We start from the raw sequence: 24,684 nt of genomic DNA, 5'->3' as shown, positions 1-24,684 counted from the left end.
CAGCAACACAGGAACTGTCATATTATTTTGCTTACCATATCTACTTTGTAGACCTCTCAGTCTAGAGCTGTCCTCTTTATATTACCCCCTGCAGATAGTTATTGCACTGGGGGAGCCAGTGTGGTGTAGTGGTTAGGAGCGGTGGACTCTAATCTGGAGAACAGGGTTTGATTCCCCACTCCTCCACATGAGCAGTGGACTCTAATCTGGTGAACTGGGTTGGTTTCCCCACTCTTACACATGAAGCCAACTGGGTGAACTTGGGCTAGTCAGTTCTCTCTCAGCCTCCCCTACCTCACAAAGTGTCTGTTGTGGGGAGGGGAAGGGAAGGAGATTGTAAGCTGGTTTGATTCTCCTTACAAGGTAGAGAAAGTCAGCCTATAAAAACCAACTCTGCTTCTTCTGGGATCACCTGCCTTGCTGAAGACCAGTAACCCAGCTGTCAACACTGCACACCATCCAGACATTCTCAGACAATAACAGAGCAGCTGGTAGATGCAGGTCTCATGGAGGGATATGAAATCTGCTCAGCAGAAGAGGAGAAACTCAGAAGAACTGTCACAGCCACCCAAGCGGAAGAGGCTGTGCCACTCTACCTCAGAGGAGCTTGTTCTAGGCCCTGTCTAAAGAAACCAACGGTCTACAGACATGTGAACTACCTACTCTTCTGCATGCCTATAAACTGTACATATGGAACCAATGATGCACAGATGGTCACCTCCATCCATGGAGGCCCAAAATTCATTTTAGGACACGGATGTCACTGCAGGTGCAAACCACGCAGCAATGATGCCTTTGGAACAGGTGCACAACAGGTGCAAAAACACCCTTCTATGTGCCATGTCTCAGTGGTAGAGCATCTGCTTGGCATGCAGAAGGTCCCAGGTTCAATCCCTGGCATCTCCAGTTAAAGGGACTAAGCAAGTAGGTGATGTGAAAGGTCTCTGCCTGAGACCCTGGAGAGCCGCTGTCGGTCTGAGTAGACAATACTGACTTTGATGGACCAAGGGCGCTTTATGTGTTCATGCGCAGCATCTGCTATACAGAAACATGGGAAATGGCCCTGCATGGATGGAAGAAAGACCATTGTTCTGCACATTAAGCTAGCAGATACCTTTGCCTTGGCAAGAAAGAAGAGAACAAGGAAAATGGGAAGAGCCTAGAGAACAGAAATCAAGTTAGTCACCCCATTCCTAATAAGCACACACAAAAAGTAAAACAGTTGACGTACCAATCTGACAGGAGGGTACATCCAGGACACCTCCAAGCAGGTCTCCCAGGGGACTGTTTTCATCTAGCTGTTGCTGGGGGGAAAAAATCACAGCAGTGTACTATCTTTATGCAAATTGATTAAGGTCAGGTAATACACATTTTTAATAAAGTAATTTGTTTGTGGGTTTTTTTAAAAAATTGCATGTTTAGAAACAACAAAAAATACTAAAAATGCCTAAACTCGCTGCTCAATTGCCCACTGGGTATCCTCTCTCCCACCCTTCCTACCTGTTGAAAATCTCGATTATTACTTCTACCGAACAGTGTTCCTCACCACCTTCTCGGCAAGGGCCACAGGCATTCAAATGAAAGCAGTAAAATAAATTATTGTCGCTTTGCCAAGTCGTTGAGGGGAAAGCAGTTCTGCAAGCGGAGCTCCCATCTGAAAGACCTCTCTGTGCCCTCATCGTATTAAGTCCATACAGGTGTTGACTGTGAAAAGGCCCAGTGGAGTTTATTACGAATACCCAAATATGTAATCCACATAACCTGTATAACCTGGATGTATTTTGCTTTGTCTTTCTTCTTTTCTTATAATCATGGTAATAGTAATAACAGTCCCAGTAGCAAAATATGATGACTCTAAAAAAGCCTTAGTAAGTATGTAAAGAGAAAAGTTAGGCCAAATGCTTAATGTTATATTTTATCCCATATCGCTTATTGCTTAATATATAAGCATTTGGCCTAACTTTTCTCTAACAGCTTAACGTAGATGTTTTAGAGTTTTAGCCATGGTAAAGGAAGACGTTTTTCTTAACCTAGAATTAAATTCAAGTGTAATGATTAACTTTAAATGTTTTTTTTGGAGAAAACAAGAAATAAGTTCGAATAGATGGCAGAAACATAAAGTTTTTGAATAGAAGATCAATTTAGGATAAAGTAAGACACATTTATGTTTTGTAGGTAGGCAGGATGTTATGTTATATTTTGTATGTTATGTTTTATTTATGTTATGCTTTATTTTTATGTATTTGTAATCATAATTTTTTTTAAAAACTAAAAATTTCAACAACAGCAACAAACAGCCCATTCTTGAGCTAGCGGCATGCGGAGACGGCGGGGAAGAGGCACAGCTGCGCCTCCTCCTAAGCCATTTTGCGCACGCTGTGAGAATGAAAAAAGCCTTGAGAAGGCTTTTTTGTTTCCAACGGGGCTAAAAGCCCCATTGAAAACAGCGAGGCTGTGCCTGCTAAAAAGCTGTTCCCGGCGCCGGCTTAACAGGCAGAACAGGGATAGGAAGCCACCTAACCGGCGGCTCCTCCCCCCGGGCTGCCCAGGGAATGCCCCCCTATGCCAGCGTGGTCATTCTACGGCGTGGCCTGCACCACAGAGGTCGCACCGGTGGAGGGGCACGGCGCGGCTCCGCAGGGCTCAGTCACCGTGGGAACTGCCCTCACCAGCAGCGTAACTGCGTCTAAATCCGTGGTTAGATGCACTTACGCTAGCGGCGAGGTCACACCTCCTCCTAAGAGGACTCTCCCCCCCCTCAGAAATGCACAGAAAAAGGCCCAGTGGGAGACTGTGGCTGCCCTGTTTCTCCTCTTATTCGCATGAGCCTGTTCCCAAACACAGAAGATCACAAGCAGACACAAGAAAATGGGAAGGTTTTTCTTTAGGGGATGGAAACAAAACAAAACTTTGAACTTTCCTAGTGATTTCTTTCCCGGTCTCCAAAATGAACACTCACTTCTGTCTCTGTCTCCAGCCCCGTTGGACTCACTATTTCTTCCACGTAATTAGATGGAAACCACAGTTGCTTCTTACCCCCATAATCTCCTCTCCACCTGCAAGAAACAAAGGAGGCAAATGCCATTGTTTTGCAATGAGAAGACTTAACTTTGAAGACTGAACAACATTTAAGGAAACCCGCTGAACATACTAGTTGTATGTGTATGTTATGTGCCAGCAAGTTGCTTCCAACTTAAGGCGACCCTGTGAATTAATTACTTGCAAAATGTCTTATCGTTAACAGCCTTGCTCAGGTCTTGCAAACCGAGGGCCGCGGATTCCTTGATTGAGTCAGTCCATCTCAGGCTTCCTTTTTTCCTGCTGCCTTCAACTGTTCCTAGCATTATTGTCTTTTCCAGGGAGTCTCATCTTCTCATGACGTGACCAAAAAATGATTTAGTTATTTTAGCTCTTAGGGAGAATTCAGGATCGGTTTGATCTACAACCCTCTTATTTGTCCTCTCGGCAGTCCACAGTATCCACAAACCTCTCCTCCGACACCACATTTAAAACGAATCCATTTTTTCCTGTTAGCATGCTTCATTGTCCAGCTTTCACATCTGTACTTAGTAAACTAGCTGTAAAGGATTTACCAGGGGCAGAACGGAGAAGCGTAGCATGAACCATACTATGTAGTTAGTCCTGTCCTGCTCCCAAGGAATGGAAGATAGATCACCAAACTCCTGCTCTGTCATTCATCGGAAACACAAACTGCTCTGACCCTGATTAAATGTTCCTGATTAAATGGCCCAAATAGATGTTCAGTATCAGACCTGCATCTTGGACCAAAAGTTGTCCCTAAACAGCTGCAAAATGGCAGGTGAAGTGTCTAATTTGGACAGGAAAAGAAGGGAGTTAAGAGAGAGGACTGCAAGGAGAAAGCAGCAGACGAAAGAAGTTTTCAGTCCACTGCTTCTTCCCTTCTAAACACCCAAATACTTCAAGATGCACTCCTTTGGGGATCTATTCAAGTGATTGAGTATCTAAGGAGTAGAGAAAACTCACCAGCCTCCTTCTTGTTTCTCCACATTCTGGATGACAGCATTTTTGGTGAAAGTGAGTTCGTCCTCCCGCTGTGCCTTGTAGTCGAACAAGGCTTTGACAGCACACTAAACACACCAACACAGAGAAGAGAGAGACTGGTTGATAACTACAAAAACTGTGATAGGTATACATACAATGAGAATGAGGCTACTAAGGCCAAGGAATTAAGAGGGACTTTACATAATTTATAGTTACATATTTATTCCTACTTTGGAGCACATGTAGGAGAACAGCATGAAATTTACAACAAAAAACCTATAAAAACAATTTGATGCTTGGGGGATGAAATCTTTCTATTTTCAGTTTCCCATGACTCCAAGTGTATGTACGTACCTGAAATTTAAATATGCAAATAACCACACTGCATAAGCCAGTACTTCTGGTACACAAAAAGGCACACTCTTAGTGCACTGGTACTTGCAAATTGGATTAATATCCATAACACCAGCCTCATGTGCCAACTGATTAACCCTTCCTTCTACAAAGAATGAGCCACTGAGCAAAAGAACCCTTCCTTCTACAAAGAATGAGCCACTGAGCAAAAGAACCTGCCAACATAATTCTGAGAGTTCTTATAGGTTATCCGGGCTGTGTAACTGTGGTCTTGGAATTTTCTTTCCTGACGTTTCGCCAGCAACTGTGGCAGGCATCTTCAGAGTAGTAACACTGAAGGACAGTGTCTCCTTCAGTGTTACTACTTCAGTGTTACTACTCTGAAGATGCCTGCCACAGTTGCTGGCGAAACGTCAGGAAAGAAAATTCCAAGACCACGGTTACACAGCCCGGATAACCTACAAGAACCAATGAACTCTGATCGTGAAAGCCTTCGACAATATAATTCTGAGACATGCTGTCTTCCACCATCTGCAACACCAGTCTGAGAACCACTATGGTATAATGCTTAGAGTGTAGTAGTAGGATCTGGGAGACCCAGGTTTGAATCCCCACTCTGCCATGGAAGCTTTCTGGATGCCCTTGGGGTTGTCACATGCCCACAGCCTAACCTACCGCACTGGGTTGTTGTGAAAATAAAATGGAGAGGACAATGGAGAAATGGAGAAGAAAAATGTAGGCCCCTAGTGGGGGAGAAATATGGGGTATAAATGAACTAAATAAATACATCTCCCCATTTTGCAGCTCAACAAGCAGACCTTCTAATTCCATAATGTCACATGAACTCCACTGTCATACCAAGATGGGTATCCACCAGGGTACCCTCTTCTCTCATGCCATGTCAAATCATACCGCGCAAGTACCACACAGCTTTGTATGGCCTCCATACCAAAATTTCAAAAGGGTTTTTTGCCTTGTGTGTGTGTGTTTTGCAGATGTTGTACCAAGGCAATAAGAGGTGACACCCATACAACAGCTACCTGGCTGAAACGTTGCCTAAAAACCATGCAGTCATAAGCTTCACTCTAAGGAACGCATATGTCCATGCATTCATACACATCTGCCTTACATATTTAGACTTCCTCCTTCCTTTCAGGTTATTCCTGCCCTCGGGATCTTCTTGTTCCCACAAGAAAGTGTAAAAAAGATTCAGAAGATCAGCTAGCAAAACCCATTAGCTGGCCTACACCCCCTTGAGTTTGCACTAAGATATATATTGGTGATACTAGGAAAATACCTTGAAAGTCGGCATGGGGTTGGCCTCCACATAGAATCCAGGATTCCGTCCTTCATAGAGAGCACCGTAATCTGGCTCCTGGTAAACAAAGCAAAGGTGTTAAATTGTTTTGCACTGCTCTCCTCTTTTGTTGCTTGTTTGGGAGAAGGATGACAAGTGTTAAAAGGGAACTAAGGGCCAGCATGGTGTAATGGTTAAGAGCTGTGGTTTGCAGTGGTGGACTCTGATCTGGAGAACCGGGTTCGATTCCCCACTCCTCCACATGAGCGGCGGACGCTAATCTGGTGAACTGGGTTGGTTTCCCCACTCCTACACATGAAGCCAGCTGGGTGACCTTGGACTCTAATAATCACAGCTCTATTAAGAGCTCTCTCAGCCCCTCCTGTCTCACAGGGTGTCTGTTGTGGGAGGGGTAGGGAAGGTGATTGTAAGCTGGTTTGATTCTGCCTTAAGTGGTAGAGAAAGTCAGCATATAAAAACCAACTCTTCTTCTTCTTCCAAGGCCACTTGACTCCTGGCAAATGTGGCAAAAAGAAAGGGTAACAAGAAGTAGAGAAGGAGTAAATCTATGCATGTCCTACCGCAGAGAAAGAAAGAAATGCAAGCAAAGAGATTCCAGAGTGAAAGAGCCAGGGTGGGATCCTTGCAGTTTTTCAGCTCAGTCTTGCTTAATCCCACTCTTCAACACAGTATATATCCTGGGAGGGTTTTGACTATGTGGACTCAACGCTCCCTAGAATAGGCTCTTTGGTGGTTCCGTTTGCCAATCAGAAAACATGGTAGGATCCCACCCACAGGTCTTCCCTCTAGCTGCACAACAACAACAAGGTGCTTTCAAGTTGCAACCGACTTATGGTGACCCCTCTCATGGGTTTTCAAGGCAAGAGATGAACAGAGGTGCTTTGCCTTCGCCTTTCACAGCATAGCAACCCTGAACTTCCTTGGTGGTCTCCCATCCAAGAACTAACTTTGGCCAACCCTGCTTAGCTTCCAAGCTCTGATAACCTCAGGCTAGTCTGGGCTATTCAGGCTGCTAGCTGCACAATACCAGAGATAATCCAACTCTAGCTCTTGAGAGCCCCTTTGCCAGAAAACCATGAGCATTCCCACCTCGAGCCCAGGGCAAAGACACTGGAATCTACCCAGTCCATTCTGATCAATGCACTTACCGCTGTCCCAATCTTCTCCAAGGTCTCCTCATTTATTGGATATCTCAACTTCATCTTGCGGTACAGCGGGTTCTTCTCATAGTAACTGATTAAGTCTACCAGACTGTCAAATTCTGAGTTACCCAACATAACAGTTTGGCCCTCCTGCTGTACTCGGCAGTGTTTGATCTTCCCTTCCGCCCTGGGGGACAAATGTCAACAGAATAATTGGTGAGCAGACGAGAAATGCCCCCCCACCACCACCAGACAACCATTGGGATAATGGGAGAAGGAAGGACCTGGGAGTGGGGAGAAGGAGTTACTCACTCGCCCCTCCCCTACAACAAATCACTGAGAGACCTTGAAAGGAGTAAAACTCACCGGAAGGAGATGGCATAAGAGTTTGGCTCACTTCTCTTGCGCACTAGGAAAGCTCCATCCCGCGGAACCCGCATCAGCATGCGCTCTGCTAAAGGCCGGGTGAGATTCGCGTGGTACCATCTGGGGGAGATGAAAATACCATGAGGCAAGAGAATGACAATGTTGATGAGCATTTGGGCCCCATTTATCTTGTTTCTTAGAATGACACAGGAAGAAAGCTTCTTCGCCTCGTCGTTCCTCCCCTAGATTTACAGCCATTTGCGATTTCATCCCAGAAGCTGTAGACTCAGCGGATAATGCAGCATTATGATCTATGGCTTCTCTTTCACTGATGTCCAGTGCGGGTATAACATTCTGATGGTTAAAAGACTGTAAGCAGGCCATAATGTCACATACGCCACTGTTTCCCTTCCACGCACGGGATCTGTCCCATCTCACGTGCCCCACCCCACTTCCCATCCAAAAAAACCCCCGACCCCTCTAGGTTAAGAATTGTACCTTAGCTAACTGGGGTTTTAATAGGACCCATGGGTTGAAGCAACTTTGCAAATGTCCTGCTTAAGAAGGAACCTAATTAGTTTTAATCATGGTCATGGTTAATGGAGACATAAACAGGGAGGCTTAGAAGTTTCATGCCACAGAAGCACAGTGCTAATGTAACCTTTAACCATGATTAAGAGCTGGACGAATTAATAAACTAAAAGGGAAGGAACGGTCAACCTTTTGGCTTCTCCCCAACCTCTTCATCACAGGGATTGGGAATGTTACGCCTGAACCAGGTTTGGGAGAGGGCAGGCATGCAGTATGGAGTCCAACTTCTCTCTCTTACACGCAGAGTGAGCAGAGCCAACAAGGCAGACTATCCATAGCCACAGGGCTTTTACACACTTTTTAATGTTTATGGGCTTTATTGGCTGGTTTTTAACGAGTGTTCATTATACTGATGTTTGGTTTTCATGATTTTATCTTGCTTTATTTTTGTGATCCACCTTGGCAGCATATAAATGTTTCAAGTTGATAAAACAAAATAGGCTCCTGTCCAAATATTGCAGGAGCCTGTTTGGGACCTGGCCTCGACCTAGGTAGCCCCAGGCTAGCCTGATCTCGTCAGATCTTGGAAGCAGAAGACCACTCAAATGAAGGGCAAACTCCAAAGTCACCCACTTAGGAGTGTTAAAATTCACACTACAATGCTGTGAACTGATCTCAGCCCGAAAAGCTTCACAGTCAACAACTCTGCTGGAATGCCCATTCAAGCGACCAGGCAAGATCACATGGCAGCCAGTTTCCCCTTCCCCATTTGCTTACTCTTTGCTCTCATGGGCATTGGTCTGTGGCACCGGCTCCGTCAGCCTCATCTCAAATTCATTGCACCTGAGTGGCACCTGCTGGTAGTGGGTGATGAGGTCATAGAGGCTGTTGAACACCAGATTGTCAGTGAGGAAGAACTTGGGGCTGCCGGCATCCTGCCGGGAATGGATCCGGCAATGCTGCACTTTCCCATTGCGCCTGCATTGATGGGGAGAAGAGACTGAATTACTTATCATCATCAATGTTGAATTACTTATCATGCTCTATAACTGTAGAAAAGAGCAAGAGCCTAGTAGAACGTTAAAGACTTAACGAAATTTCTGTGACTCACAAAAGCTCAAACCCTACCAGAAAATTTGTTATTCTTTAAGGTGTTGCTGGACTCTTGCTTTTTTCTACTGCTACAAACAGACAAACACGGCTAACCATCGTGATTTATCATGCTCTGTTTGCTGTAGCTGTAACACTGCCTATAAATACATAAGAAGATAATACATATTACAGCATAACGTTTCAGTAAGGCACGTGATCAGATGTTTATGCTGGAATAAATTTTCCAACAACTGCTATTGTATTTTCCTGCTACAGAATAACACCGATACCCATCTGGAATTGTTAAGAACAAGTTTCATTCCCTCAGCATTAAGACCTGAAAAGACCTGGGCTATTTCTGCTACAGGCTTCTACAACACTAAATATCAGCAAATACATATTGCCTATTGGATTCCCATTAGTCACCCTGTATAAACTAGACCTGTATGTGTAAAAATTAAGCATCTTTCTGACAATTTTCCAAGCAGACATAAGCTATCCATGATGCAAAAACAGAGGCTGTATAAAAGCCCTGTGTCTACGAACGTATACATATGTATATATGTGTGTGGAGGGGCCATGGCTTAGTGGTAGAGTATCTGCTTGTCATGTAGAAGGTCCCAGGTTCAATCCCCGGCATCTCCAGTTAAAGGGACTAGGCAAGTAGGTGTTGTGAAAGACCTCTGCCTGAGACCCTGGAGAGCTGCTGCCAGTCTGAGTAGACAATACTGACTTTGATGGACCAAGGGTCTGATTCAGTATAAGGCAGCTTCATGTGTTCATGTACCTATGACAGCCAGTGTGGTGTAGTGAGCAGAGTGTCAGACTAGGACCTAGGAGACCTGAGTTCAAATCCCCACTCTGCCATGAAGCTCACTGTATGTCTTTGAGCCAGTCACTCTCTCAGCCTAACCTACCTCGCAGGGCTACTGTGAAGATAAAATGGGAGACAGAAAACCCTGCATATTTGGGCTCTTTGGAGGAAAGGCCACACAAAAAAAAAGATGGTTTCTAGTCTACATTTCACTACATGTCAGAGTTATAGAGCTGGCTGATCGACATGACACTTGGAGATCCTTACCAGAAAGAAAGGGTGTAATCGCCAACAAAGGTCTCGCTCTCACGCACCAGGAAAGAGCCATCGGGGGCCCCTGTCTCTATGCAGTACTCCGTCAGCAGCCTCTCTGCGATGTGACGTCCATCACGCCCGGCTCCCAACTTGCCGTGGAACCACTTTTCGGTGGAGTGGAGTTCAGTGCTATTGCTTGCCTAGCATGGAAACAAACAGTGACTTGCCAGTTTAGTTTCCTGTGGCTCTGCACAAAGGCAGCTCCTCATTTGATGGTGAGGGGTCTGGAGACCAAGTCCTATGAGGAATGGTTGAAGGAGCTGGGTATGTTTAGCCTGGAGAGGAGAAGACTGAGAGGGGATATGATAACCATCTTCAAGTACTTGAAGGGGTGTCATATAGAGGAGGGTGCCGAGTTGTTTTCTGTTGCCCCAGAAGGTCGGGCCAGAACCAACAGGTTGAAATTAAGTCAAAAGACTTTCCGCCTAAACATTAGGAAGAACTTTCTAACAGTTAGAGCAGTTCCTCAGTGGAACAGGCTTCCTCGGGAGGTGGTGGGCTCTCCTTCCCTGGAGGTTTTTAAGCAAAGGCTAGATGGCCATCTGTCAGCAATTAGGCAGTTCATGAGAGGGAGGGCATCTTGGCCATCTTAGGCAGGGAGTAGGGGTCACTGGGGGTGTGGGGGGAGGTAGTTGTGAATTTCCTGCATTTTGCAGGGGGTTGGACTAGATGACCCTGGTGGTCCTTCCAAACCTATGATTCTATGATTTGCATTATTCTGGAATTCAACTTCCTTTTTTTCACCAAGACCAATCCATAAAAACATAAGAGCCCTGCTGGATCAGACCGGGGGAGAGGGGTCCTTCTAGTCCAGCATACTGTTTCGAACAATGGGCAACCGTTTGCCCTGGAGGACCAACAAACAGGGGAGAGAGGCCAAGAACTCTGTGATGTTCCCCCCTAGCACTGGGTTCCAGAGGTTTGCCGTCTCTGTATTCCAGGCACTTGAAACCAGGATTCAGCCAGGCAGGAGAGTAGAATTTTCAGCAACAGCCCCCCGCCCCGCCAATCCTCTGCAGCATGTTATTACACCATAGAATAAGCTATAGACATAGCTAAGGACCTGTGGCTTGTAACTCCTGCTGCCAACAACAGGAGGCATTTGACTCTGAAGAAAACAGTGTTAATGTCAGTGTGCAAACCGCTTTTGAAGTCAACAGAAAAAGGTCAGCTTCATGCACTTGTAGTCCGCACGGCAAAAAACATTATCTGGCTGTCTCTGGGTGCTGAGCCCCGCGCTGTTCCCCTCCTCTCCTCAAAAGCAGTAACCAGGGAAACCAACTTGCAGCTGCACCGCGGCTCCTCTTTGCTTCTGTTGCCCTGCCTACGAACAACAGGACTGAGCGCCCTCCATCCTAATCCCATTCCCTCCCAACTTGCTGCTAGCCTGGCACTGGGCAGCCATACTGGTGTTCTTTTCCTTGAATGGGAACCTTGTGGCGACCTCTTCTTAGAGAAACGAGATGATGCTTGGACTAAATTGGACACATTTCCACAGGTAACTTCAAAACTCCTTATTTTCTGATGCAGGGAGGACAAAATATTGCTTCCGTAACCGACACTGTTAGACCCGACTGCTGAAGCTTGACACATACCTCCTTTTGCTCTTCCTCATCCTCATTTCCCAGATCACTCGTTCTCTCCCCAGAATAATAGATTTTGCTGCTGGTGAGGACAAAGTAATGGGGGTTCCAATCCTGCAAGGAAATGCAGAGTTATATAATCTCAGTATCAAAACACTCTCGGCTGAAGAACCTTGAAAGGGGTTGTAGCTCAGAGGTAGAGAACGTGGTTTGCATGCAGAAGGCGCAGGGCTCAGACCTCAACGTCTCTAATTACAGGACTTCAGGTAACAGGACTGCGGAACAAAGCCCAGAGGCCCTAGAGACCCACTCCTAGTTAGACAAGACTGGGTTAGAGTGAGAATAAGTCTTTGACTTGATATTGTATGACTATCTGGGTCTGCAACAGCACCTTGTTGGATATTGCACCATCACTGGAAATGGCTGCTATTGTACAATGGAAGTGCAAAATGCAGCAATGTATCACCAAGAGATTGTGGGGAAGGCAGGACAATAGGTTGCCAGCTCTGGGTTGGGAAATACCTGGAGATTTCTGGGGTGGAGCCTGAGGATGGCGGCATTTGGGGAGGGGAGGGACTTCAATGCCATAGAGTCCAATTGCCAAAGCGGCCATTTTCTCCAAGTGAACTGGTTTCTATCGGCTGGAGATCAGTTGTAACAGCAGGAGATCTCCAGCTAGTATCTGGAGGTTGGCAACCCTACAGCAGAAGATGGCTTCAGCTTGAAGTTATAATGAATGAACAGTGTTAAAATAGGAATTTACTTTAAATACGAACTGATGCTTCCTGATGCTCAACAAGTAACAAAAGCCAGAATCTCCAAGAGAATCTCCGAGAGAAGTAGAAGTCAAAAGCATGCAAAACTGAGGAACATCATATTTCTTGTCCAAGAAACCCTTGAGAAAATTACATTGAACTGTGGATAACACAACCTTGTTCTAAGCAGCTGGAACAGCTCACATTTGTAAAAATTATATGACACTACGGGGCATCGTTCAGGTCTTTACACAACATATTCTTCTAAAAGTCATTGCACTGAGAAGGCCCACATGCTCATTTATAACAGAATTTATTAATATATACCAACTCCTGTCACAAGCACACAGCGCTCCCAAAAGTATCTCAGTCCCAAACACCACATCTATTTGCAATACTGTGCCCTCCCCATGGCCCTTAGAACTCCCTCCCTCAGGAGTTGGCAATGACTGCTTCCCTCAAGGCCTTCCAGATAAGTTTGAAGAGGGCCTTTGAATTAGATTAATAAGAAACAGCGTGACAGGAGAATGGTGCTATTGGAAAACAAATTTTTATTGATTTTTGCTAGATTATAACTGAGAGTTATTGTATTTTTATATTGACTATATTTAGTGCTGTAAGCTGATTTTTATATTGACTATATTTAGTGCTGTAAACCGATATGGGGACTTTTTAGTTGGATGGTGATCTATAAATAAACCAATTAAATAAAAATAACGTAGAAGCCTATTTGCAAAACAAAACAAATGGCGTCTTTTGTCTCTCCCCCCCCCACTTTCCTCCAAAGGGCAGTGTATGCGGCTGCCTGTTCTCTATGTCACCATCGCAACGGTCATGAAATGGGCTACGCTAAGAGCCAGTGAGTGGCCGAGGTTCACCCAGCAAGTTTTTTAGCAGAGTTGAGAATTAAAGCTCGGTCTCCCAGAAGCTAGTCTTATATTCTAACCCCTACACCAAGGATATAACCCCTATTCTGGCTGTCTGTAGCAGCAGTGTGAGCTTACATGCAGAGCTCTCCCCCCCCACCACATGCTTGGTATTATGGGTAACATGGTATTGTTGGAATTTATCACCAAGGAAATTAGCAAAAATGTATTAAAATGTTTCAAATAAATGTTGGAAGTGTCAAACTCATGAAGGGTCCTTTTATCATCTATGGTGGACTTGTACAAATGCTAAAAAAAATTGGACACGGACACATTTGGAAATTCAAAAGATTTTAAAAGTTCATTTTAAAATGAAGCCAGAGATATACCTTTTAATTGTTGTAGACAAACAGTTTGAAAAAGAATATGGAGCTTTGTTTCTTTATATGATCTCAGCAGAAAGATTATTATAAGCACAAAAATGGAAGAACCCAGCGATACCCAGGTTAGAAGAATGGTTGATGAAGCTGCTAGAATTAGCAGAGATGGCAAAACGAATTGCATTAATTAGGGGAAAGAATCTAAACAAATTCATCAAAAATTGGAATCCCCTGATGGACTTCATATGGAAATCAGAAAAAAATGACTTGATGATATGTGGATTTGAAGATTAAAGGAATAAGAATTTAAGAATAATAGAGGAAAGAGGATAATCTATGATGACAATAAAAATATTAAGATATAGAGTATAAAAGGTAACTAGAGAGCTAACAATAATTTTGTTATTATAGATATATCTTTTGCAATTGAAAGTGGAAGTCTTATGTGTATGTGTACATTTTATAGATAGATAGATAGATAGTTCATTTTCTTTTGTTTTTTTATGTATGTGTATGTATTAAATAAAAAATTCTAATTTAAGAAAGTGCATTATTCAGCATGTATGAAAGCGCCCCAAGTATTGGGCTCCATCAGCTACTGAATGCTGCAAACATACACAAGACTCGGGGGGGGGGAGCAGAAAGGAGGAGTCAGATATTTGGTAGATATAACATCGGTCACAGGGCACCATTGTAAAAATAGGGGTTTGCAACATCCCTGACCGGGAAATGAATTGTTATGTTCGGGATAACTTAGTCTGTTGGATCTAGATCAGAGCTTCTCAAACTTTTTTCACTCGCGACCCCTTTTTGCCCAAGAAATCTTTAGGGGACCCCAGGTAAAATAGGGTGGTTAAAACTAAATCAGACTGTGAAGAGCTCCAAAATAATCTCTACAAACTGGAAGAATGGGCATTAAAATGGCAAATGAGATTCAATGTGGTCAAGTGTAAAGTGATGAGTATTGGGGCAAAAAATCCCAGCTTCATATATACACTGATGGGATCTGTGCTGGTAGCGACAGACCAAGAAAGGGATCTTGGGGTGGTAGTGGACAGCTCAATGAAGATGTCAACCCAGTGCGTAGCTGATGTAAAAAAGGCAAATTCCATGCTGGCCGTAATTAGACGAGGAATAGAGAATAAAACTGCTGATATCATACTTCCCTTGAACAAATCTATGGTGAGACCACACTTGGAGTACTGTGTACAGTTCTGGTCACCACACCTCAAAAAGGATATTGCAGAGCTTGAGAAGGTGGAGAAAAGAGCAGCCCAAATGATCAGGGGACTGGAGCAACTGCCTCACAAGAAGTGATTAAAACACTTAGGGCTGTTTAGCTTGGAAAGAAGGCGGTTAAGGGAAGACATGATAGCGGTCTATAAAATTCTGAATGGACAGGGAGAAGCTTTTCTCCCTCTCTCATAATTCCAGAAAGTGGGGTCAGCTGCTGAAGCTGGAGATTCAAAACTGATAAAAGGAAGTATTTCTTCACACAACTCATAGTTAAACTGTGGAACTCCCTGTTCCAGGATGTGGTGATGGCTGCCAACTTGGAAGGCTTGAAGAGGGGAGTGGACATGTTGATGGAGGAGAGGAGTATTCACGGCTACTAGTCAAAATGAACACTAGTCTCTCCAGGATCAGAGGAGCATGCTGAACATATTAGATGCTGTGGAACACAGGCAGGAGAATGCTGCTGCAACGACCAGCAAGAACGTGCCCCCCCCCATGCATGCTCTCCAGGAACAGAGGGCACCACCACTGCCACCCCGGCGGCAGTTTCCCGGCGGGGCAGTTTCGCCACCTTTGCCCATTCCCAGGCACCGAGTGTGACCAGGCGAGCCCTCTGTGCGCGGTGCCAGGCGAAGCAGGGTGGGAGGCAGCGGGAGGCAGAGAAGGAGAGGCGGGCAGAGAGTCCCTTCTGGGCCAAGCGACCCCGCTCTCCGCCCGGCCTCAGACCCCCCCCCCAAAGCCTGGAAACCGCTGGCTGAAGCTCCAGGCTGGGGGGGGGGCAAGGCTGGTGGATTTGGGGACTCGAGGACAGGCTCGATCAATGAAATGGCAAACGGTGCTGACAGAAAGGTGCCGCTCGTTGATTTGCCTTTTCTAGGCACACGCGGATAATGCCCATGGCCCTCGGAGACCCCTTCCCGTTTGTCACGGGGGCCGCATGGCCGTCTGCTCGCAGAGGGGCTCCTGGCTGCCGACTTTGCGAAGGCAGACCCCCCCCCCCGTGCCTCCGGAAGGCTCCTTGGAGCGCCGCCCTCCTCTGGCCTGCGTGCCATCCACAGGCCGCAGCTCTGGGCTCAGAAGTGTGCCTAAGCAGAGGGGGCTGGCCAGCCACAGGAGGCGCAGCTGGCAAACCCCCCCGCCCCCAAAGCAGCTGCTCCGCCAACCCCTTCTGTCCTTCCCAGGGCCATGGGGGAAGCGCAGGGGCCACCCACAGCAGGTGGGGGTCTGCAGAAGGGCAGCGTCCATTCTTGCTCCTCGCTTGGGGCGGGCGGTGGGGGGGGAGGGCTCCCTGCTGCCCTCGGAAGGCCCTCGCCTGCTCCGGAGGGGAGCCAGCCAGTGCCCCCCGCAGTGCAGCCTCCTCCCCACCAGCTGCACCGCGAGGGGTGCAGCAAACCATTCCCATGGGCAGGGGCGGGAAAGGAAGCGAAAGGGAGGCAGAGAAGTGAACGCCCCCCGGGGGCGGGAGAGAGTCCACAAGGGATCTGGATGCCGCCACGGGTTGGTCTGTCCAGTGGGAGCAGGGCAGCTAAGGGGGGGGAAGAAGAGGACGGGTGGAAGAGGGGAGAACAACTTGCCCGGCGCCCAACTCCTTCACAGCGAGACAAGCAAGTTGTTCTCCCCTCTCCCACCCGTCCTCTTCTTTTCTCCACCCCCACTGCTCCTCCTCGTTGTCGGCGCTTCCTGCTTTGCTTTTTTGCGACCCCAAAATGCATTTATGCGACCCCAAATGGGGTCGCGGCCCACATTTTGAGAAGCTCTGATCTAGATAACCTGTAGTAAAACAAAGGGGTACAACCAGTTAGTGCAAGGAAACCCACGTGATTGATAGGATCTTCCAGGTAGAGGATTCCATTCTTTATCGAGTTGCTGATATCGTTCTCCGAATACATGGCGGATGTGGGGACTTCTTCGTAAGCGCTGCCTTCAGCCAGTTTCTTGTGCTGCAACACAAGATATTGTGATCAGTTAAGCAAGAGCCTAGAAGTACAAGACTGGAGTTAATGTCCTGCTGGCTTTCCCAGTCTCTGGGGCACCTTGCAACCTGTCCCACGGCAACACCACAGAAGATCAACAAAAGGTCTGTGGAAGTCTTCAAGTAAAAAAAAAAATCCAAAATTTTCCATCAACAAAATGTTTTCACTCTCGCTTATTTAATTTATGAGGCCTATTCAAGAGTGGTATTTACGACAGAACCCAACACAGACTTCCCTCAGAATGCACCAAAGGCTTATGGAAAGAGTGAGCTCCTAGATTTCTTCAGTGGGCTAGTAAAAATTCTCATCTCATTGGAAATGTAAATAACATGAAAGCCCATTTATTGCATAGTTTTTGCACAGCATCGCTCTCTCAATCTCATACATAGACTCCCCTCTTTTTGTGAGAAATGGAGACTAACAGTGCATTCCTAAGGAGAGTTACTCCAGTCTATGCCCATTGAAATGAATGGGCCTAGACTGGAGTAACTCTCCTTAGGAATGCACTGTTAAAGTGCAATCCTGAAGGGTGGGTGGGCGAATTGGCATAGGAGCTGGTGTGACCCCACACCAACGTTACTGCTCATTTATCCCAGGATAAGGGGCACTTACGCTGGCATGGGGGGCATTCTCGCCGGTGCTGGTAAGCCACACCGCTGGGTGGGGTTCCGCTGCTGGCGCAGCCAAGCTGGGAGCAAAATCCCGGAAGTAGGAGCCTGTGTTGGGGGGGGGGCATTCCAGGGGGCGGAGATGCCTTTAGGCAGCATCCTAATCATTTTCGCTCCAGGAACACCCCCTCGAGTTGCAACTTTTTTGGTGGAATAGCCTCGCTGTTTTCTATGGGGGCATTTCCCCTATTTTACACATTAAATTGTTTTATTTTCTCCGCAGCAGCTGGGAAGCCTCTGTGGAGGCGTGGCTGCGCAGCTCCCAGCCGCCACGCATCCACCTCCCATTCAGGAATGGGCTGCCCATGAGATAAATAAGTGTTGAAAATGCAAGCAAGCTACAGAAATGTATTTAGCGCCCTTTCCCCCTTGTTCTTTGGACCACCTACTGTAATCCCTACTTTCAGTGCCAGATAGCCCACGAGGGCCCTGAAAGGAACTTGCCTTTATCAGGATTTTCCTCTTCAGCTGGTTCGGAGAGGGTAGCCCGTCAGCAGAGATATCAACGGGCTTGGTCAGCAGCATGTCCCCAAAGACCTTCTTGAAGTTCTGGGCCATGTTCCTCTGCTGAGCGATGCTGCAGTGATCTTCGATGGACAGGATGACGGGATAGCTGAGAAGGAAACAAAGGCCATTGATGTTTGGTAATTAGCAGCGTGTTCCAAGCTAAAGTGCCCCACATATTTTTTTGAGTTTTTCATGTTGAACCATCATTCAGGAAGTGACTGCGAAACCAGCACATACCTGCTTCGCATTTCTTAAGAGCCCCTTTAACGCGACCTTTTGTGTTTGCTCCGCCCCTGCCTCTAAGGATCCCCTCAAGGAAGCATGCAAAATCACAGCTGCGCATTAGCTATGCAAACGGCAGTTGCTAATGGAAGGAACGAAGGAGCAGGCAAGTGTGGGGATGTGGAATTTCTCCTTTTGCGTCAGGACCGTGAATAGGCATTTTAAAGGTCACATTTTTAAAAAAGAGCTTTGAAAGAGCATCAAAATTGACCCTGAATAAATGGCCAAATTCACTAAGTGGCTGCCTTTTGGGCTGCATAAGGGGGGTTGGAGATTCCTGCTTGCAAAGCTCAACCATACTCTGTCTGGATAACTGGGACTGGTTAGACAACACACAGATCCTGCCTCGCCCCCAAGGGTTTCAACCAGGTGACAATCAATGCCTCCCGGAACACTCAATGCCACATTTCCAGTTGTTACTAGTTCTCCCAGACATGTGCTTGGTAGGAAAAACATGAAGGTCCAGGAAAAATACTCCATCCTAATACAACAACTGCAACACAACAAGCATATCATCCAGAGTTATGGACAAGACAAAGCCTGCCCTCCATGCATTGCTCCTGAGGGAAGCTTGTTCCTCAGCGTATCATCCGCACCTCAAGCCCTCTGACAGAAGAAGAGAAGAGTTGGTTTTTATATACTGACTTTCTCTACCACTTAAGGGTGACTCAAACCGGCTTACAATCACCTTTCCCTTCCCCTCCCCACAACAGACACCCTGTGAGGTAGGTGGGGCTGAGAGAGCGCTAACAAAGTTGTGACTTGCCCAAGGTCACCCAGCTGGCTTTGTGTGTGGGAGTGGGGAAACAAATCCAGTTCACCAGATTAGCCTCCGCCGCTCATGTGGAGGAGTGGGGGGATCAAACCCGGTTCTCCAGATCACACTCCACCGCTCCAAACCACCGCTCTTAACCACTACATTTGCATATATACATTGAATAGTGTAACCGTTTATGATTAAAACAGTCCAAAAGGATGCCCAAATCAAAATGCTGTGGCTATACTGGACTGACTTGCAGCAGTTCAAGTTACAGATGACTGTGGGGCCAAAGAGCCAGCATGATACAGTGGTTGAAAGTGGTGGACTCTAATCTGGAGAACTGGGTTTCATTCCCCACTCCTCCACATGAGTGGCAGACTCTAATCTGGTGAACCGGGTTGGTTTCCCCACTCCTACACATGAAGCCTGCTGGGCGACCCTGGGCTAGTCACAGTTCTCTCTGAACTCTCTCAGTCCCTCCTACCTCACAAGGTGTCTGTTGTGGGGAGAGGAAGGGAGGGAGATTGTAAGTCACTTTGATTCTCCTTAAAAGGTAGAGAAAATTGGCGTATTAAAAATCAACTCTTCTTCTACAGGTTAGAAGATTTCAGACTATGAAGAGATTCAGAATTCTGGAAGACTCCCTCTAAGATAGTCACTGGAGAATAAAAGTGGCTAATTTTCAGGGGAAACAGTGGGGATGGTTATTTTCATTTATTTTTTTTTAAATCAGAAGCTTTAGCAGACTCCCCCTCATATATTTTAAACGGTTAGTAAAATGACACAACTGAAGATGTAATTTGGGATGGGGGCATGGTCCTAATTAGATTTTCTCATAGGGAGCTCAATGGAACGAAGTCTGAATTGGAAATAGATGAGCTGTAAGAGTAAAGGCCACAGAGAACTAAAAGCCACAAGAACTAAAAAGGTCACCGAGCTATGAAGAGCCCCGGAGAACAGACCGCCAGCTCCTCCTAGCCTCTGTTGAAGCTTCAGCAGGCACTGCAAGCCCCTTTCAAACTCAGGCCTGCACCCATAAAAGCCAGCGATGTTTAAAAATCAAAGCTAGAATTTTCAGGAGGCTGTGCCAGGCTATTACTGAGAATTCAGAAGAATGATTCCAGGGTATACGCCATGACTCAGCAACAGTGGAGACCAGTGTGGTGTAGTGGTTAAGAGCAGTGGTTTGGAGCAGTGGACTCTAATCTGGAGAACCGGGTTTGATTCCCCACTCCTCCAAATGACCGGTGGAGGCTAATCTGGGGAACAAGGTTGGTTTCCCCACTCTTACACATGAAGCCAGCTGGGTAACCTTGGGCTAGTCACAGCTCTCTTAGAGCTCTCTCAGCCCCACCTACCTCATAAAGAGTCTGTTGTGGGGAGGGGAAGGGAAGGAGATTGTAAGCCGGTTTGATTCTTCCTGAAATGGTAAAGAAAGTCAGCATATAAAAGCCAACTCTTCTTCTTCTGAATTATTGTTAAAATGATGAAGTAAACATTCAGGGTGAGAAGTTGCAGCTGCAGAGCCATGCAAAAGCATAGACAGGGGCATAGTAAAGATCGTTCACAGGTCTAAATTCCAAGGCTGGAAACAGCCAAGCTGCACTAAGCGTTTACGGTCAGATGCCACGCACCATACGAAGGGTCTATGGATTTCAAGAATCTGAGGAAGGGCAAGGCTAATGCTTGAAGACTTCTACTTACTCAGAGGTCACAAAAGCATGCTCCTTGATCGTGGCCAAGACATCGGAAAACTTGATCTTTGTAGTAAGTGTGTGCCCGTGATAGATCACAGGCATCCCATCTGGCCCATCCCAGCAATCCACTGAAAAGGGTTAAAAAAACAAATAAATAAACTTGAACCAAATCTCAACAGTGCAATCAAGCGACATTAATTATTGTGGTGAAATACAGTTCAACAGGGAATCTCCAGAAAACAAGGAATACTGAGTTAAACCTAACAGTTCGTTTGACAGCCAACTACCTAGATCAGAAGTTCCCAAACTGTGCTCTGAGGAGTGCTCCGTGAAGAGATTGGAAAGAAAAAGACTATTGTCATTCGGTTTAGTATATAGGCGCTAGGTGAAAATCAGTGTTCCATGACGAATTTCTCTCCTGAGAAGTGCTCCATGACTCAAGTTTGGGAAACTCTGACCTAGATAGTACACATTTTATTGGAAGGGACAAGCTCAGTGATAAGAGCATACAGTTTTGCATGCAGAGGGTCCCAGATTTCTTTCCTTCCAGTGTCGATGCTGGGGTATCAGGTTAACAGCAGTTGAGAAAGTCCATCCAGCGCCCGAGACTTTGAGGTACCACTGCCAGGCAGAGTAACTACAGAGTTAAATCAACAGATGGTCTGACTCTTTATAAAGGCAGTCGCACATGTTCCAAGATCTCCTCCTCCATTTCCCTCCCTGATGCTGGCAGAAGTGCACCTACTGCAGCAAAACATGCATTTCAAATCACACTGATGATGCTGTTAGAACCAGAACATGGCAGGGTTATCTTTCACTCAGTGATCACAAGCCAAAGGACAACTAATGGGGAGGGGCTGTGGCTCAGTGGTAGAGCATCTGCTTGGCGTGCAGAAGGTCCCAGGTTCAATCCCCGGTTCAATCCTCCAGTTAAAGGAACTAGGCAAGTAGGTGATGTGAAAGACCTCAGCCTGAGACCCTGGAGAGCCGCTGCCGGTCTGAGTAGACCATACTGATTTGGATGGACCAAGGGTCTGATTTAGTATAAGGCAGCTTCATGTGTTCTTGGCCGGACACACTTGGAGCCAGCCAAGGCCCAGTCACTATCTCAGGGCTGGTGGCTGGGAGGCAATGACAGGGGCTGTGGCTCAGTGGCAGAGCATCCACTTGGCGTGCAGAAGGTCCCAGGTTCAATCCCTGGCATCTCCAGTTAAAGGGACCAGGCGAGTAGGTGATGTGAAAGACCCCTGCCTGAGACCCTGGAGAGCCGCTGCCGGTCAGAATAGACAATACTGACTTTGATGGACCAAGGGTCTGATTCAGTAGAAGGCAGCTTCATGTATTAATGAGCCAGTGACCTGGCTTCCTCAACCAGCGGCAGGCACAGAGAACTCAGGACTGTGCCTATCTAGCAAGATGTGAAATTACTTCTAGGCCTAGAATTGCAGCGGTAACTCTTTGGCCTTGGGAAAAGCAGTGGGAGGGAAATGTGTGACAAGGGGCAAGCACTCACGTTCAATACAACGGCATCCCATGCGCAGGCAACGAGCATAAGCTTCCAATGAGGATTCACTGGAGAACTGATCTCCTGTCAAGTACCTATTAAGGTGGGAGGGGAAAAAAAAAACTTACATGATTCATGGAGAGTTTGTCATAAACATCCCAGCAAGTCACACAGTGTTTTATGCACGCTTGTCTTTTACAAGCAAGGATCTGCAATGACTTGTGTGTGGGAATCTCATTTCCCCCTCTCCCGTTATTTCCTCTTTTCCTTTTCTAGCAGTACCCATAACCTCTTCCATTTTCTTCCTTCCTTCTCTCCTTCCCACCCACCGGCCAACCTACCTTTATCAGTCCCAATCTTTGGCTTTCTCTCCCCCTGGCTGTCTCTGCTCCAAAAAACTCTGCCCAAGTTGCACTGTACCATCTTGAGCTGGGCAAAGTTGCATGATGAGCAACCTGCAAAGACTTGCAGAGGGTCCCTCCCTTTCCCCTGTATCCCCTCCCCACACTATTCCTTCTTTCCTTCCCCCTGGCAGCCCTCATAGCCTCACACTTCCCTGCTTCCTTTACTTTTTCCCATCCATCCACCCACCTCCCTAGCTTTTAGCTGGGGAAGGGGTGTGGCTCAGTGGTAGAGCATTTGCTTAGACACACAAAGTTCCAGGTTCAAGCAAGGGGATCTCCAGAAAGGATCAGGCAGTAGATGATGTGAAAGACCTCTCTAAGCACTGCAAATACTGACTTAGATGGACCAATGGTCTGATTCAGTAGAAGGCTACTTCATGTGTATGTGCTCTTCCCATTCTCAGCTACATTTATATCCTGCATCTCTCCACAATGGGGACATAACACAGCTTATTCTACTCTCCTCCACTTTGTCCTCACAACAACCCTGTGAAGAAGGTTAGGCTGGGTGTGTGTGACTGGCCCAGTTACCCAGTGAGCTCCCATGGCAGAGTGAAGATTTGAACCTAGGTCTCCTGGACCCTTGTCTAAAACTCTAACCACCACCCCACACTGTCTTTTGTGGGTTAGCTGCTGTTGAACAGTAGCAAGCAGCTGGGCCTGGGTGATTCATGCAAGTTTCATGGTAGCAAGTCTCTAGTGGTTACTGCTAGGACTGGCCCCAATGAGTCATCCCTCAAAGGCCAAAAAAAGTCTGGAAAGGGCCGTGATTCCTCCCTCTGCCTTTTACTGACAGAAACCAAGGCTTGAAGGTTGACAATATTATGGTTGCCTAGCAACAGCCTCAGAGGAGTATCTGTTTCTTAAAATTACAGGTGCTCCTTTTATAATTTTCAGGAGGTTTAACCCCTCCCCTCTTTTAAAGATTCCAAGTTTTTCTCCAGATCTCAGGCTTTGCTCAGGCTTGTAGCGAGATCTGCCTTGTCTGTCCATGGCCCCAGTCTCTGGCTTTAAGAATCCACAGATGGGACCATGTTGAGGATTAAATATATTGATGTTGCTCATTGAACAAGGCTTATGGGACTAGCATGCTGCTAGATTTGTTCTATGATCAGGCCATGCTATTGGAAGAAGGGAGCAAAACCTACATTCAGTTGACAATTCTGTGATTTTTCCTCCACTTTTTCCTCTGGATCAAAGGGCCATGGCAGGGAGTAAACAGGCTTCTTAACCCTTTCCTTTCCTGCAGTCTATCAACTCAAAAACACTTTCCCCATCCATGTGGGGAAAGATATTAGGTCAGATACAACAATCCATCAGCAGAAGCACCACCTGTCATGGATATTTCCTGTATTCACCAGGTCACAGAACCCATGAGAACTGGTAGCTATTTGGGGGAGAGGGCCTGCAGAGTGGAGGGCAAAGGGGACAAAATTACCCCTCCTCTCTTTTCCGTCATCATAGGTGACTTTGCCACCTCTTCAGGGCAGCCTCCAGCTGTGCAGCTATTGATCCACATGGACTCTGTGATCCTGGTCAGGACTGCTGGGGGAAGGGGAACCAAGGAAAGATCTATGATCCTTATACCCACAGATCTTGCAAGGGACAAATAGCAGGGAAGGCATTAAGCAACCCATCCTTCCTGTACCAGTCCTCTCCTCCTGATTTCAAACGCTTTCATTTTAAAAAAAATAAAATCAGGTTAGAAGTAGAGTCCCAGACAGACAGCTTGGACCCTGATGGGTTGAAATTCTCCTTTCCCCAGCAATTTGCAGAAAAGAAGCAGCAAAGAAAAGGACCAAAACGTCAGCCAAGGATTGAAATAGAAATTCTGTGGCTTTCAGGGTCTTCATGTTTGCTGGTGTTTTGCTACAAAATCTGTGTAAAATAAGGCCTTCACTGGGAAATTTCAGAGATAGTGATATCACATTTGACACCTCTTTTTACAAGTAACCATGCATGTGTGCCAACAGGTTGAGGATCTTCAACATGAAACCATCCAAGATCAGAGAGGATTCTGTGAGATCCCTGAGCTTTTGGCTCACTCGCTGAACCTTCCTGCATAAGGGTCCTAAGAAAGGGGAGGGAGCAGATTCAACACATCATGCATACAG

The 24,684-nt window shown here is 46.5% G+C and overlaps 1 protein-coding gene across 1 annotated transcript in view; it reads right to left on the bottom strand.

Moving 5' to 3' along the window:
- The window catches only part of PLCG1 (phospholipase C gamma 1), a 121,710-nt gene that overhangs the window by 17,568 nt on the left and 79,458 nt on the right, over nt 1-24,684 (bottom strand). Inside the window, exons 11-23 of the mRNA XM_056844390.1 lie at nt 22,176-22,261; nt 20,670-20,790; nt 17,861-18,029; nt 16,593-16,715; nt 11,551-11,652; nt 9,908-10,095; nt 8,512-8,712; nt 7,204-7,323; nt 6,844-7,024; nt 5,675-5,752; nt 4,006-4,109; nt 2,960-3,056; nt 1,232-1,304 (exon numbers count right to left, since the gene is read on the bottom strand). Of these exons, the coding sequence (XP_056700368.1) occupies nt 1,232-1,304; nt 2,960-3,056; nt 4,006-4,109; nt 5,675-5,752; nt 6,844-7,024; nt 7,204-7,323; nt 8,512-8,712; nt 9,908-10,095; nt 11,551-11,652; nt 16,593-16,715; nt 17,861-18,029; nt 20,670-20,790; nt 22,176-22,261 (1,643 nt within the window). The remainder of the gene's footprint in view (nt 1-1,231; nt 1,305-2,959; nt 3,057-4,005; nt 4,110-5,674; nt 5,753-6,843; nt 7,025-7,203; nt 7,324-8,511; nt 8,713-9,907; nt 10,096-11,550; nt 11,653-16,592; nt 16,716-17,860; nt 18,030-20,669; nt 20,791-22,175; nt 22,262-24,684) is intronic.

This window comes from Euleptes europaea, chromosome 2 (assembly GCF_029931775.1).
Source record: "Euleptes europaea isolate rEulEur1 chromosome 2, rEulEur1.hap1, whole genome shotgun sequence".
Classification (NCBI taxonomy): Eukaryota; Metazoa; Chordata; class Lepidosauria; order Squamata; family Sphaerodactylidae; genus Euleptes; species Euleptes europaea.
This window is presented reverse-complemented; position numbering and strand designations above follow the sequence as displayed.